At 57.6% G+C, this 15,698-nt stretch overlaps 1 protein-coding gene and 1 pseudogene across 2 annotated transcripts; one reads left to right on the forward strand and one right to left on the reverse strand.

Moving 5' to 3' along the window:
- Positions 1–1,355: 1,355 nt before the first annotated feature.
- RAPGEFL1 (Rap guanine nucleotide exchange factor like 1) lies at positions 1,356–12,740 on the reverse strand. 2 transcript variants are annotated; one of them, XM_040640669.1, is made up of 15 exons: positions 12,221–12,740; positions 9,371–9,446; positions 8,315–8,456; positions 7,987–8,084; positions 6,223–6,335; positions 5,823–5,990; positions 4,995–5,092; positions 4,760–4,882; positions 4,028–4,206; positions 3,851–3,941; positions 3,250–3,300; positions 2,813–2,900; positions 2,561–2,625; positions 2,168–2,222; positions 1,356–1,941 (listed from the first exon to the last, which is right to left on the reverse strand). In XM_040640669.1, the coding sequence occupies exons 1-15, from the start codon at positions 12,738–12,740 to the stop codon at positions 1,817–1,819; spliced, it is 1,992 nt and encodes a 663-aa protein (XP_040496603.1). In that variant the 3' UTR covers positions 1,356–1,816. The 2 variants fall into 2 exon arrangements, with proteins under 2 accessions (XP_040496603.1, XP_040496604.1); XM_040640670.1 differs by having other exon boundaries at positions 8,315–8,450; positions 9,368–9,446.
- A 2,139-nt stretch (positions 12,741–14,879) lies between these two features.
- Positions 14,880–14,976, forward strand: LOC121105125 (annotated as a pseudogene).
- The last annotated feature ends 722 nt before the right edge of the window (positions 14,977–15,698 follow it).

The raw sequence follows: 15,698 nt of genomic DNA on the forward strand, positions 1-15,698 counted from the left end.
TTTCTCCACCCCGCGGTCTCTGCAGACAACCGAACCAGTACAGCACACGCGGTTCACTCCGGCCGAGCTGGGCAGCAGCGGGGCAGGCATCAGGACCTGGGGCGGGCAGCAGCTGAGACGGGACCAGCGGCCCCCAGGGCTTGAGGAGGGTTGTGGGAGCTTCGGGAGAAGGCTGCCAGCGAGTGGGGTCAGGAGGGAGGGGGCCGCAGGGAGAGGAGGGCGCGGGGACAGCTGCGGCGAGGAAGCAGGGAGGGGAGGGGGGGTATGGTCAGTGTCTGGAAGGGGTGGAGGAGGTGGGACACAGTGCCTGTGTATGTGCAGGTGGGGGTGGGGGCCCATACACATGTTTTGGTGGCAGGAACAGGACAGACCACTGTATAAAAGGGACTGTGCAACATAACCTATGATACAATGTTTACATATGATACAAGGCTCTTCCCCTCTTTGAGTTTTAAAAAATAAATTTACAATTCCAGAGCTTTTGATAAAAAATATGTACACCCTCAGAGCAGGAACAGCAGCTGCTTTCGCTGTTGCTGCCTCTGCCTCTTCAGCAGGGAAAGAGGTGGTGCCAGAAAAGGGGGGTGAGGCTGTGCCGGGACACCTCACCCAGTAGCTGCCAGGAGCCCTGCGCCCCTCGGCCCTGGAGGCCCGTGTGGGAGAGGGTGGGGAGGCCGAGAGGTATTAAAGGCGTCACCACAGTCCGGTTTTGCCTTTACAGTCTAGGCCATTCCCTCCCCTCTCACTCCTGGGGGCTGCCTGCCCAGGTACAGGGGTCCACCCCACCCCAGCTCTGATGGGGAGGACCCAGGGAGAAGTCAAGACAGGGAGAAGGATAGAGACCATGGGTTGGTGCCCCACAGAAGAGCCAGAAGGGGGATGACAGCTCCCTTCTTAGCAGTAGACACCCCGAAAGCAGGAGTGCAGGCAGCAGACACCTTCAACTCCTAACACCACCTCGCCCCGCCCCACAATGCAGAGGGAGCGTCCTGCAGGCGGCTTAGGCCTGGGTTTCCCTGAGCATCTTCCACGGTCTCATTGGAGCCCACCCAGAGACCCTGGGGAGGCCTGAGTGGGGGACTCCCAAGGGCCGACCAGTAACCCTTCCCACCTGCTGCTGCCCCTGCCCCAGGAACAGCTTCATTCACGGGCTTGGGCACGCAGGGCAGCGAAAGGAGCTGAGCAGGGAGCGGTGGGGGTGGGGAAAGCACCCCGCACCATCATCGCAGGGCAGAGTAGACCAGGGTAGCACCAAACAGAAGGACCCCCTCTACACACAACACCCTCCCTCAACTGCCGGATGCACTCCTGCTTCTTAAAGGGGACAGGCGCACACACACACACACACACAGACACAAGGGTGATATAATATTCTGGGGGGTACATCCAGGGGTCCCAGCCCTGACCAGGGAGAGGCCGGACGGGTGGAGAGGAAGGCTGCCAATCCCTCCCACGATTCCGCTCTGGGAGACAGGAGGGTGGGCAGCTTTCCTGCCTGCCTGGGAGGAGGCTGGAAACTCCATCTCTGGAACGGACTTTGATGGGAGGGCAGAGAGGAAGGAGCCCTCTGCCCCCCCCTTCCCTGCGAGGGCAGGGACCAGCAGAGTGTGGTTTTGGCTGGAAGGAGCAAGGGGGAGAGGACTTCAGCAGGATGAACAGGCTTATGAGTCCAGGGCTAAGTCCATCTGACTCTTTCCTGAGGGGCAGGAAGTCACTCCAGCGGAAAGATGTCAGGGGTCATTTGGGACATCGTGCAAAGTGCTTGAGTGCCAGGTGCCCGAGGACCTTGGTGGGGCACCGACCAGAGCCTCTGTTCTCACTGACTATTAGCCTCCAGCTTGTAGGAGAGCTCGAAGAGGAGGTTCTGGTTGTCGATGACCTGGAACTGGCGCACATAGGCCTTGGTCTGCAGGTGATGGGGGGATGCCTCCATGTCCAGGCCTGAGGGGTGACGAGAGAAGGGGTCAGCCTCTGAGCCTCCCTTCTCGCTCTATGCGCATACCAGCCAGAGGAGCGGGGTGTGGATTTGGGACAGGTGCTGGGCAGGAGGGCCCCCGGGGAGGCCAAGGAAAGGGAGGAGAGAGACAAGTTTAAGGAGATAAAGAACTGAGCCCTCCCACTCAGTCAGAGCTCCACCTGTGAAACTCTCAGTTTCACAGGTACTCACAAAGGGGCCGGCTCCGGTACTTGCGGATTGTCCTCACTTTTTCGGCCACTGAATGCTGGGAGATGACAAGGAATGAGCCCTTAAAAGGGTACAGAAAGATGTCCCCCCCTCTAACGCTCCCCTTGCTCCATTCTCCGATTCTGCTGGTTTTACCCTGCTCCCTCCAGGGTCTAATTCTGGAGGGTCTCTGAAGAACCAAAGGAGGGGTGTAACCGGCCGGTGAGGAGAGGCAGTGTTGTGACCCCCCCACCCCTATGCCACCAGGGACAGTCAGGAGTCTGTTAGGCAAGCTGGGCACCAAGGAGGTAGGCTGCTATCTTTAGGGATCTGCCAGGAGAGGGGGAAGGTTGCCAGCCCCCCCGCACCCGGGCCAGGGTCGGCAGTGGCACTCACCAGCTTCTCAATGTTCACCAAACCATCGACAAGGGTCTTACTCCCCTCGTGCAGGAAAGTCAGGTCTAGGGGATGGAAAAGAAGCCCATGGGAGGAAGAAGAGAGGAGGTCTCAAGGGCCCCTCCCCCCCTCCCCCACAACCGCTCAATGGGGGGCTCCTGCAGGCGGGCACCCACAGCTGAGTGCCAGGGGTTGAGAGCCGGAACTGGGGCACGGAGAGGGCGGCTAGAAGGGCACAGGAGTGACTCTCACCTTTGAGGATCAGAGGCACGAAGGGAATCACGGGAGGTTTCATCTTGGAGATCACTTCTCGGTAGCTTTTGTGGTTCCTGCAGGGGTCCTGGCAGTCCGAGGCAGACAGGTAAAGGGGCACATAGTCCCAGAGCACCTTAAAGATGTCCCTTACTCCTCCTTCGTCCCCCTGCCCTAGGTCCATCTCTGATCAGAGAGGGGTATGTAGGGGGGTCTAGCTGGGGGTGAGGTGGGGAGGGGCTTGACTGTTCTTCTCCCTCCTCCCAGGAAAACGGGGTGGCAATCCTCCCATCTCCTCCCCTCCCAGCACGGGGGGGGGGGGGGGGTGTCTCAGGCACTAAAAACCTTGCAGGGAAGCTTGAGGAAGAAGGTTGAGGGGAACAGAGGGCCTCTGGGGTACAAGTTCAGGGGCAGATAAAAGAGCTGAACCCACTCACTGTCAGGTTCTCAAATTTGCGGAACAAGTTCTTGAATTTCCCTGGCAGTTTCTGCAGAGAGTTTGAAGGAAGGAGAAGGAATGTGAGTGGAGCTCCTTGGGTTTCACGGCAGCTCTGGCTAATCCCCAGGTGTCAGAGGGGAAAAGGGCCTGGCTGTCTTGCAGGGGGCTGGCAAACTGGTGGGTGGGGAAATAGAGTCAGCCCTTGGTGCGGTCTGGGGAGCTTGAAGCAGCCCAGGGGAACAAATTATTTTGGGGAATTCGAGCCTCTGCTTAGGCATACGCCATGCACGAGGGACCTCACTGAGTGCTGGCTGAAATTCAGGATCCAAGTCTGCGACCTGGCCTGGGCTGCCAGCCCCCGCTCGCGGGGATTCCGGCTTTTTTCCTATTTTGCAGGGGGACAGACAGGGTCCATTAGCCAAGCTGCGTGCCCGGGGGCAGGATCTGCCAGAAGAGGGCGCCTCCTTCCTCCCGGCGCAAAGGTTCCTACCGACCCGCCGCAGCCGTGGGAGGCCGCCCTGGGGTGACCCCGGGAGGCCGAGATCCCCGAGCGGGGCCAGCACAGGCGGGGGGAGAGCAAGGGGCAGCCGTGTCATCACCTCCCAGGTGAGCCGCAGGCGGCTGACCGCGGCGTTGTCCAGCCCCATGACCACGGCGTAGAAGGACAGCAGGTCCTGGTTCTGCTTGCAGCTGCGGGGGACGGGGGTGGGAGGCGGGGTCAGGGCGCGCCCGGGGGGCCCCCCGGCGCCCCCCCTCCGCCGCGCGGCCGCACTCACATGGCCGCGATCTTGAGGAACTTCTTGAGCAGCTGCGCGCGCTTGCCCGGGGCCTCGCACAGCAGCACCTCGGTGGCCACCCAGTGCGTGACCTCGCTGCAGCGCTGCAGCAACAGCTCCAGGTTGGCCGTCTCCCGGCGGCCGCGCTCCCCGTGGAACACGTAGTCCACGAATTCCAGCTGCACCCGCGTGGCGTGGCGTGGCGTGACGGCCGCGGCGCGTGGGGGGTGGCGGTGGGCCGGCGGCGGGTGCGCCCGCGGAGGGAAAGGCCGGAGGGCGGGGCCGGGACGGGGGCGGGGCAAGAGGAGAAACCAGGGACAAGACGGGTTGCAACAGAGATGGGGGGGAGTCACATTAATAATACTGTGCTATCTACCGAGCACTGACTAGGGGCCAGGCCCTTGAACCATCTGATAGACATGCCTGTGACTTGTGACTGCCTTGTTTTCTTTCTTTAATAGGGAGTAGTTTAAAAATACTAACCATGGATCAGGTACTATGTAAGACCCACCTCTCTCTTTGCTGTTTTTTTGTTTTTGTTTTTGTTTTCCTGGATGGAGGACGCAAGGCTCAGAGGGTGTGGGGTGAGTTGGGGTGAATTGCCCAAGGGCCCCCTGCCAGCCAGCCTTCTAAACCCAAGTTCAGCTGCACACGTTGCCCGTCTCCAGGCCCCCCACGTTGGCACATTTCTCCCCCCAGGCCCCCCAGCCCAGCACCAGCTACAGTGCCCACCTCGTGCACGCATCGGAACAGCTCCCAGTGGAAGGCGGTAAGGTGGTTGGCCACGTCCTCAGGCTCCACGCGGTGGATCTCTGTGTCTCCAGGGGACACCTGGATCTCCTCAGGGAGGGGCATCTGGTGGCACACAGGGGCACAGGGGCTGGACTCCACTCTGGACTTGTGAGTTTCTGCCCACAGCCCCTCTGGGCCCTGGCTTGCAGCCGAGGCCTTGTGCCGGAGTTCTTACCAGGGCCTCATAGCTGTCCCGTGTGCAGGCAAACAGGTGGCTGTTGATGCCCAGCGTGGTGAACACACAGTCTTCCGTGGGCTGGAGAAGGACCTTCTCTGCAGGAGAACGAGCTGCTCTGCCTCAGCCCCAACCACCTGTACCCTCACACACCCCAGCCACTGTGGCCATCCCATCTGGAAACTCCTAACCCTGCACAGACACGTTCTAGACTAATGGGACTCGTGTTATGTTATCACCAGTTTATGCCATATTTATCTGAAATTTTTCAGCTAATGATTTCTCTTGCATTCATAACCTCCTTTTTACCCCCAACATTCTTCCCCAGCTCTCCTCTCATTCTGTCATCCCGGTGACACCGGAACTTTTTCTCCTTGCCTCAGAGGAAGATAGGGCTCTGGCTACGGGGCAGGCTTTCTGCCTTCCCACGGGAGTTGGAGGCCTACCGTGTGTTTTTAGCCTCAAAAACGCAGCATCCTCAGATGCTCTGGGAGGTTAAGGAGTCGGATCCCCAGGTGAGGAAGAGACAAGCACCCGGCTCCAAATCCAAGTTCTTGGACCAGCGCTTTCCAAACTTTACTACGCATGGGCATCGCCTGGGAATCGTTAAGATGCTCTTTCTGAATCGGCAGGTGTGGAGTAGGGTGGGAGGTACTGCAGTTTTAATAAGCTCCCAGGTCGGCGATGCTCCTGTGGCTGGTCCCAGGACCACACTTTGGGTAGCTGGGGCCTACAAGTCGTCTGCACCCCTGCCCCGGAGCACTGGGCTTTCGAGTTTCTCCTCTCCTGCCCCCACGACCACCCTGCCCAGCTCTTCCCGAGCCTCACCTCCCGAGGAAGCCACCGCTACCAGGATGAGGGAGTCCTCGCGCCCGGCAGGCTCCTCCGAGTACTGCAGCTTCTCTGTCACAGAGCCCAGGATGTCCTGCACAGACGCCGAGAGGCGGCTGCGGATGGTCACGTAAGAGTGGTCAGGCATGTAGACCCGGCAGAAGACTGGCCAGAGACAGGACGGTGGCTTTCCGTTAGCAGGCGGAACGGGCCCACTGGCCCAGGCCCCTGCCATGTCTGTTTCCCCGCCCATCTCACCCCCCGCCGTCAACAGAGGCTGTCAAAAGGACATCCTACCACACCAGGAGACTCCACGGAAGGTGCCCCAAACCCAGAGACCCCAAAGGGCCCTCTGAGCCGCTCCAGAAGCTCTCCCCATCTTGCTGCCCACACTCACTCTCATCAGAGCCCCGGAAGGCCACTCGGGTCTGCAGACAGGAGTCGATCCGGCGGAAGTGGCGGAAGAGAGGCTTCACTTGCTTGCTGGGCGGCTGGCTTTCCTCTGGGATCCTGGCATGGACACAGCTGGGTGTCAGGAGGTCCTGTCACGCGTACGGAGCGCCAGGCAGGCAACATCAAGCAAGGGCTTATCAGAACAGAGTCAAGGATCCACCAGCACCGGGTTCAGAAAGCGGTGAAGGAGGTCAGAAGGGAGACAACGACCAGCATGGGACAACTGTCCGAGCGACCCAGATCATATGCCACCTCTTGCACCAATTCTCTGATCCACCCCACCCACCAGGAAAGGTCACTTTTTGGCATCAGCTGCCGTAGGACACTGGGCTAATATTTGTTTATGTGCGTATCTTATCTCTTCTGCAAGACTGAGAGCTTTTGAGGGCTGGGCTTAGTCCTTCCTGGACTTTTTTTTTTTTTTTCACCCTCCAGGCCTAGCACACTACTTGGCACATGGTAGGTGTAGGTCATCTGCTCTTTCCTGAATTTTGCCGACAAGGACTTCACAGCCTGGGAGGGAGACAGACGTGTATACAGCTACTTCTAACACGAGACAGGAGGTGTTAGGTGATATCACAAAGGTACAAGGAGAGTTCTGTTGGCATGAGGGAGGGGGAACTTTCAGTGGAAGGTGGTATTTGACCGGGGCCTTGAAGGACAACAGAAAGAAGCGGATACAGGGTGGTCCTTCTGGGGTGGACCATAGAAATGATGGCAGGAAATTGGGATTGGGAATGCCCAGAAGTTCAGAGAATGGTGGGGTGTATAGGGAGTGTTGTGGGGGCTGGGGGTTGTGGGAGATGAGGCGGGAAGCATCAGCAGAAAGACGGGGCGTTGAATGCTGGGCAAGGGTGTTACAATTTTGACTTGTGGGCAATAGGGAGCCCTGGATGTTTTTGAAAGAGGAGCATGATGTCGTCAAACTGGAAAGATCTCTCTGGTGTCAGCATAAGAAGGGAGAGGACGCAAGACCGTGAGTTGAATCCCCGGGCAGGAGGCTGTGGCAGTAATCCAGGTGAGAGCTAATGAGGCCTGAACGAGGGTTGTGGTGGTGGAAATGGAGTGAAGAGAGACTGAAATGGTCAGAGGAATGGACGGATGGATGGATGCGCTGGAGTCCTGAAGCTGTCTCGCAGTGGCTCATGAGAGCAAGACGGTGAAATCTGGGGAGATTCTGCCAATGAGTTTTTAAACAGCCATTAATAAAAAAAAAAAAGTTTTATAAACTTCTAGTGACATTATTACCACAAAAGGTAGTATCCTGTTTTACTCTATTTTGCTATTATCAATGCTCTTGATGTTATTTACCTCTCTTGTATTTGTGTGGTGAAAATACTACGTAATGGCCTGCTACTGCACATTTCTTCCCAACATCACATTCAGTGACGTCATGTCGGTAGTTGGAAATCAGCCAGCGAGAGAATTTACACCATGGGAATCAGCAAAAGCTACAAATAGGGGCTTTTTTTTTTTTTTCCTGAAACGCTGGTTGTTAAATATGTACCAGTACACCACTGGATTGATGAAGAGATGGATGGGAGAATGGGCAAGACAGTGACTGGAGGCCGTGCTTTCTGCTACCCTCTAGCGAGAGAAAGGGGCTGAAATAAAGCCACACTGGAGTCAAAAGGCCAGAGGCAGTCCCTGTGACAGAGGAACATGGCGGACGTCTGTCCTATCCCCTCCCCCAACCCATTGCCCTCACTTTAGCTCCACTGTTTCCACAAGCTGGTGCAGCCTCAGTGTGTCCTCTCGGAGGTCCTGGTAAAGGGACTCATCCTTCATAATCAGCAGGTACAGATCCTGGGGAGCAGAGGAGAGAGAAGATAAAGGCAGGGGTCTCATCCCAAGCTTCGCTATCGGCAAGGGCTGGGGCAGGGTCTCCATGTCTTTGAGCGTAGAGGAACCATATAAACTGAGGTCCACTGGCATCTTCTCCTTCCAGGTACCCAGCTTGAGGAGTATGGCCCCTTCCAAGGAGCCCCCTTCCAGAGCTAATAGCCTGCTCACCCGCCTTCTCTTCCCAGGCCCACCTTGATGATGCGGCCGGCCCCCTCTTCCTCCTGCAGCAGCCCCTGGTAGGTGTCCAGGAAGTGAAGGAGCATGGCTAGACAGGCCTGCTTCCGGCCCAGCCCCTCGGGGCCCTCCATACCTCCTGCCCAAACAAAACTGACCCCTTAGTTAAGAAAAAGCCCTGGGCAGGCAGACCTGAGGAAACTAGGAAGGGAGATGAGAAGCAGTGGGTGGCTAAACCCTCCCAAATATTCTCTAGGTCTGGGGCCAGGGAGAAGGGAGGTCCAGGGGTCCCTGGAGCCAAGACCCCTTCATGCCCCAGCCTGGGCTTTTGCTCAGAGTAGGTAGGGATGGCACCCACTTGACCACGTCCATCTGACCACATCCTGCCTATTTGAATTTCACTTGAAGATACTGTGCCTGGACCCACCCAACCTCTGACCAGCGCATAACCTGGAGTTGGTAAAGGCCAATGATGCTTACCACAGACCTGACCATACCTCCGTGTATGGCCTGGTGTTTCTAAGAGAGCCTATGGTATTCTGCTCAGTGGCCTGACATTTACAATTAGATCCTAAAATAACTCAGTGAGAGGCCCTATGGTTACATGAGACCCTACGAATAGCCCGGCCAGTGGCCTGTTTCTAGCAGACCCCACCGAAGCACAGCTGTGACCTGATGTTTACATCGGACCCTATAATAACCCACGGGGCAACCAGATGTTTAGAGCAACAATTCAGTGGGGACAGAGGCTCTCTTAATAGAATAATAACACCTTGCATTTGCACAGGGCTCTGCCGTCTCCAAAGCACTCCCACATCTACTATCAGAAGGATCTCCACAACAGCCCCGTAGGTACGCAGGGCAGGTGCTATTTACCCCCTTTTTACAGAAGAGGAAACTGAGGCCCCAGGAGGTTAGGGGGTCTGCCCAAGGTCACAGAGCTGGTGAGTCAAACCCCTGGAATTGAAACCCAGGAGTGCTGGGTTGAGCTGAGGGCCTGATATCACATGTGGGGTAAGGGGCGTGGCTTCCTCCTGACCTCCCCTATAGCAAGCTCCATAAAAGGATATTACTCGTGTAGCTCCTGCAGAAATTTCTCCGTGGGGAGGAAGAGAGAATGGGTGAGGACGATGTCATCCAGCAGGATATCTGTAGAGATCAATTGGCGCCACTGATGTCAGGCGGGCACTTCCAGGACCCGACTGGACACTCACTACCCCCCCTTCTCTTTGCCTCCTAGAGTGAGTTCTTAGCCAGGCTGGAGCCCCAGCCACCTGCCCCGTCATGCTCTGCACAAGCGCGCGCGCACACACACGTGTGAAGGTTCTGGGCAGCCGCTGCGGGGGTGGGGTTGGCAGCTGCCAAGGCAGCTGGAGGGAAGGAGGGGGCGCCCTTTGATGGCCACGCCCACTACTCTTCAACGCGTGTGGGAAGCTGGTCAGATAATAAGGCAAGCTTGAGATCTGCCCCAAAAAAGAGGTCGACCACAGAAGAGTCTCTAGAAAAGAACTTCCAAACGCGGAGGTTAGGGTCAGTGGTGTGTGTGTGTGTGTGTCTCTGTATCCCTCCTCCCCTCCCTACTCCCTACCTAACAGCTCTGAGTTCCAACTGGGCAGGTGAGAACCAGCCGCATTAAAAAGGAGAGGGAGTGACTGCCATCTCTTTGATCCCAAAAGCCTTTAAATAGAAGCCCTGTGTCCTCTGGATGCCCAGAGATGGAAGGGTTAATGATGGAAGGGTGGAGGGGAGTGGCTCTCACCACCCTTTTCCCCTCCACTCCCCCATCTGGGCCTGGCTCAGCCAGTCAGCCAGGTACAAGGTCGCCCTGACTTGCAGCCAGCCCTGGGGTGGGGCAGGGCAGCCTGGCACACAGAGACAGGCAGGGAGCAGGGAGGGAGCCAGGTGTCCTCACCAGGACAGGTTAGGGCCAGGTCCCCAGGCACTGCCCCAGGACAAAACCAAGGCTTCTGACGTCCCTTGGCGCACCATCCCCTGGCCTCTGAAGGTCGAGGAGGAGAACCAACACCAGATCCTCTACTTCAACTGTTGGATTTCACAATTGAGAAACTGAGGCCCAGAGCTGGGAGGGACTTGCGTGGAGCTGGAGTAGAAACCCAGACTCCTGAGTCTTTGTTCTTTTCTCAATATGCCTGAGGCAAGCAGTGTGCCAGGGTAGAGCACAGTGGTTAGATAGGGCTGCTTAGATGTTTGCGAGCCTTTGACTGGTTTGAGGATAACTTCTGTAAGTCCCCCCTCCCACACACCCTGGGAGGAAGACAGGATGGCTTGAGAACATTGGTTATATTGGAGAATATCAGAGTGGGAGGTTAAGGTGATTCTCATTTACCCTGGGACTGGTTTGAGGTTCCCCAAACCAGTTACTCGGGGCATCTAGCTTGCCAGCCCAGGAAATAGGGTGACAATCAATTCAGGAGTCCTTCCCCACGAGAGACCAGGTGGAGTGTGTGGCACCACGTCCCCGTGGAAGGGGAAAGACAGATTCTCCCTTTTCCTCTTTGCCTCGCTACCCTGTTATGTTCTTAAAGTGAGTCTGAGAGCCCCAGCTGTGACGCCTGGCTCCAAAGATGTCGACAAGGAATAGTAATGCCCACCGTCCTTCCTATCTATCTCATGGGAGAGCGAAGCCAGAGCAAAGGAAGAGGAACATGGGGCAGAGTGGGGGAGATGCTGCTATGGGGGCTACAGTTTGGCGTCTGCCTCTTCCAAGCCAGGCTCTGGTCCAATGCACAGCCTCCCCAGGGAATGTGTCATAGAGACACAGGGTGTGTGGTGTAGGCGGGAAGTTATGGTTAGGAGAGCTGTGTGTGTCTGATATTTTTCTAATTAAATCCAAAAGGTGTCAGCTCCCCAGGGCAACGACAGCTGAGCCAAGGAGAGGACCCAGGTCTTGAGAAAAATCTAGGGGAGCGGTGACCTATTCCACATGCCTAGGTCCAGGCTCCCTGCAGAGGTCTAAAAGAAAGTGTGAAACCCCCATCTTTAGGCCCTCGACCAGGGCTCCCATCCTCAGACCCTGCGGGGCTTCGTGAAATGCTGAGAGGCAGACCTAAAGACCCGCCAGTCTTCTACCTCCACCACTAACCAGCAGTTTGGGGCCTCAGTTTCCTCAAAGTCCCCTTAGTAGGGGTGCTGGTGGGGAGTGGTGAAACAGCATCATCATTTAGGGAATAAGCTTCTCAGGGTGTGGCTATTATTTTTTAAAGAGGCCGTGTGCTGGGGCCTGCCTTGCGAAGGGTGGGAGTTGGAGGGGCTCAGAATCCCCCCAGGATGCTGCAGGGTCCTGATGTCTGCCTGCCCAGCCACCTCTCCCCCAACTAGAACACCTCCTTCCCCCCAAGCTGCTAAGGACAGAGCATGCCTTTGCCCAAGGCCAAAAGGCAACTTGGGCCCTGAGCCTGTCTGGCACTGCCCCACTGAGTGGGCCAGCCCTGTGCTCTGGGGCTTCTGAACAGAATCGGGGACTTGAAGGTCTTTCAGGTCTTGGAAAGCACCTCTTGAGGTGGGGGTGTGGGGGTGGAGCACGGTCTGCTCAGGGTAGCTTCCATCTTAGTGTGTCAGGCCTTAATTTGGGGCCACAGAAGGAGGTAGGCAACACCAGGGACCCATGAGAATCTGTGGGTAAAATGTCCAGGAGAAAGGAAGTGTGGCTTAAGGAGAGAAAGAGGTTCAGCTTCTCCAGCTGGTGGGTGAGGCTGCTACAGGGAGGAAGGTGGCACTGCCGCTTCCCTCCTGCATAAGGGTCTGTTCCTCTCCTAGGCCGCTGCCCCACTTCAGTGACTGCTCAACCCCACACCGAGGCTCCCAGCCAAGCGCCCCCCACCCCCACCCCCACCCCCCCACTGTCCAAGGGCAAGGAAGAGGAACCGGTAGCAACCCCCTCCTCCGGGATGGATGAGCCTTACCTGAGGCGGCGCTGTCCCTGGTGGCCCCTCCGGCGAGCCGCTCCAGCACCCGGTTCAGAAGATGCTCCGGCCGCTCGGGGGCGCCCAGGGGGGCCCAGGGAGGGGAAGTCAGGGGCTCGCCCGGGGACAGCTCGTCAGAGGAGTACGAGGAAGGGGAGCGCAGGGGCCCCCCTCCCCCGAGCGGCCCGGGCCCCGGCACCTCCTCGAGCTGTAGCCAACAGGGACCCCCGCTGCCGAGCTCCTCCGCGACCCCCGCCGGCTCTCCCCCTTCCTCTTCAGGGGGCGGCTCCAGCCCCGGCTCGGCGGGGGGCTCCCGGAGGAAAGCTGGGAGCAGCAGGCGAGACACGCTCTGACGCCGCTGCAGCGGCCGCAGTCCCCCGGTTGGACCGCCGCCCCCGCCAGGCCCCCCGCCCCCGCCAGGCCCGCAGCAGCTTCCCGGACCTCCGCCGGGACCTCCCGCCACCGTTCGCCCCGCCAGCTGCGACGTCTGCTTCTTCAAAAATTTCTCCAACGGCTTCATGCCCCCCCCCGCCCCTCTCCTCGGGGCCGCCGGGGGACCCAGGTGTCCCAGGCGCGGGCGGGGGGGGCGGGGACACGATGCTCAGAGCCGGAGGGGCAGAGCGGAGGGCTGTGCCAGGCGCCGGACTGGGGGCCAGAGGTGCCCGCGGCTCGCTGGCCGGGGTCCAGTGGCCAGTGGCCCGGGGAGGTGCCAGAGGGAAAGAGTGCTCGCTCTTAGTGGCCCCCCATGTCGGTTGCAGCCGGCACGCGGCCCGGAGGGCGGGTAGGCTGCGGGGCCAGTGCCCCGGGCTCTGCGCTCCTGGGCCGGGCTGCGGCGGCAGAGACAGCGGGCGGAGCGCAAGGCTGAGAGAGGACGCGGCGGCGGCGGCGGCGGCGGCGGCTGCGCTCCTGGCCCGGGGGAAGGTGGCAGAACTGAGACCGCGCCCCCTTCTCCAGTCCCCGCCCAGTCCCCGCCCCTGCCCTTTCTGGACCCGCCCCCTGGGCCGCGCGAGGCTTGAACTTGGGCGCTGGGGCTGGCCTCGAGGGAAATAGTAAGGCGCTGAACGGGATTGACGTCAGGGCAGATGCAGAAATTAAGGGCAAAGGTGATGGAGTGATTTACCAATGGAGAGTGAGTCCTGGCTTGCGGGCTAACAGGAGCTCTTAGGTATCATTTCAAAGAAGTAGGGCAGGTGTGTGGCCTGCACAACTTGGGCTTACCTGTGCTCAGGTGAGGCCTATAAAGATTGCTGATTGGGTGTGCGTCCCTCTCAACCCCGACAGTATGGTCTGTTGCCATATTTGTGGTCTTTATCTTCCTTCTATAAGAAGGGCTGGAAAGGCCTGGGGTGCATTGGCATTGGCATTGGCACTGGGGGGTGGTGCCCAACTGCCCTTTCTGGTAGGGCACAATAGGTGGTGAGGGCCTGGCTTGTGAGAGGCAGGTACTGGCAGGCAGGTAGGAGCCAGGCAGGGAGCAGCAGGTTGTGGCAGGTCTAGTTGGGGTGAAGAGAAGATACAGGAGGCAGGGGGGAGGAGATGAGGCATACAAGGGCACCTGAGCCCAGCTGGCAGCAGGAGATGGCAGGGCCACAGACATGATTGACAAGCTCTAGAACTGCCAACCAACATCATTAAGCATAGAGAGCCCCTCCAGAGTTGACATGGCCATGAAGCAGGGAAAGTGGTGCCAATTTGCACTCTAAATGATCTGTATTCCTATGCCTGTGCCAGGAGCACTCTGTCCCTAAGGATACACTGCCCCAGAAGGAGGAGGTGGGTGTAGAGACACACTCAGTGTAAACACATCGAGGTTAAAGTAACAAGGTGGGGGAGTGGCACCAGGTTGCAGAGGGATTGAAGCTCCTTGGACAATGCCCCACCCCTGTTTACTGTGCGGGGACCAGGCAGGGACAGGAATGCTAAAGGCTGGGAGTGGTGGTTGAACTGAACAGGGTGTGTACCACACACATGTCACTGTGTGTGCATATCTGGTCCTATGTGTGCTAGAGCATGTGTTCACAGAAATAAAGCTTTGCACACCCATCTGTTTGTGGGTTTGGAAAGGGAACAGTAAAAGGGAGAGAGCAGTTTTGGCTAAGAACCTGGAATAGAGATCCAAGTATCATCTTGCTGGGCTCCCTTTATTGGACACCCCACTATCCCTGGTGTTAAGAGGAGAAACTGGCTGGAGTGGCTATGAGCTCCCCAGGCATTTTGTGAACCAAATAAGAAGAGGAGAGGGCTCCACTCCCAGCACATGCCACAGTTACCAGATTAAGCTGGTTGCCTTGGTAACCTCCTCTCTGGGCAGGATTTGGGATTGTCGGTTAGGAAGGGGAAGAATTGGGGAGTGTGGTGGGTGTGGGGGCTGGAAATAAGAGGCAGAGACACTTCTGGAAACTGAAAGCTTGGGGAGTAGGACCCCAGTACCCCTGCAACTACTCAAGGATATTGGACAGAGACTAAGTTCAAGGACTTCAATCAGGAAGGAAAGCCAGCATTGAGTCATGGCCTCCTAGAACAGTGGTTCTCGCCCCAAGTACACATTGGAATCCAGGGGAACTTCTCAGAAATACTGATGCCTAGGCCACACTCTACATCAATTAAATGTTTGAGGTGAGGCCAAGGTTTCTAGTATTTTTTAAAAGATCCCCAGGTGGTGCTCGCTTTAGCAGCACTTATACTAAAATTGGAACTATATAGAGATTAGCTTGGTCCCTGTGCAAGGACGACACGTAAAGGATCCCCAAGTGATTCAAATACACTGGGTTGAGAATCACTGCCCCAGAGCGACAATACAACCCTAATGGGCTGCCAATGCTGGGTGACAACTTCAGGATTTGAGGTTGTCAAATCCTGTTCTGGGTCACCCACATGGTAGCAGGCCTGTGTGTTGACCCCACAGAGGAGGGGGGCAGGCATGGAAGAAGTGGTGGGAGAGTGGTATGATTAACAACTGTGAGGAGATGGTGGCAAAACAACTTTGAGCCCAGCCCCTAGAAGGGGATGGGGCAAGGCTACCTAAGCTGATCTGTCTGCCCTTTATACTCCCTTTCTGCCCACCAAGAGGCAGGCTGGTAGGGCAGGCAACCTGGGGGCTTTGCTGAGCTTGAGTTTCTTCTCACTGAGCTCGTTACCAGGGCAACAGAGAGCAATGGGATCTAACTGCAGGACCGGAGAATCAAGAGGCAGGGGTGAGGGGGGAAGCATCTTAAGAGTCATTCTTCCTGCTGGTAACCTACCCCCAAGACTGGCTGGCATTCTTTGCATGACCCCAGGAGATCAGGCCCATAGTTACCCATCACCGTGTGGGGGAGGAGGAAAGCAAACGGACATTAAGAGGAATTAATAATAGGGGTTAGAAGAGTCATGGTCCCCCAGCTCAAGCAGCAGCACCAAGGGATGTAGGGGGAGTCCCAACTGTTTTAAGGTGTCCTATGAAGTCCACGCCCCCAGTGTACAAGGATTTGTGGTAGAC

Source organism: Ursus maritimus, unplaced genomic scaffold, assembly GCF_017311325.1.
Source record: "Ursus maritimus isolate PB19 unplaced genomic scaffold, ASM1731132v1 scaffold_24, whole genome shotgun sequence".
Lineage (NCBI taxonomy): Eukaryota > Metazoa > Chordata > Mammalia > Carnivora > Ursidae > Ursus > Ursus maritimus.

Excerpts from the sequence above, each read along its gene's own strand:
- RAPGEFL1 (XM_040640669.1), bottom strand. The coding sequence starts at position 12,740 with ATGAAGCCGTTGGAGAAATTTTTGAAGAAGCAGACGTCGCAGCTGGCG. Across the intron at positions 8,457-9,370 it reads TTTCTGCAGGAGCTACACGA|GGTCAGTTTTGTTTGGGCAG; the intron begins GTAATATCCTTT and ends TCTTAACTAAGG. Across the intron at positions 2,223-2,560 it reads TGGTGAACATTGAGAAGCTG|CATTCAGTGGCCGAAAAAGT; the intron begins GTGAGTGCCACT and ends GTCATCTCCCAG.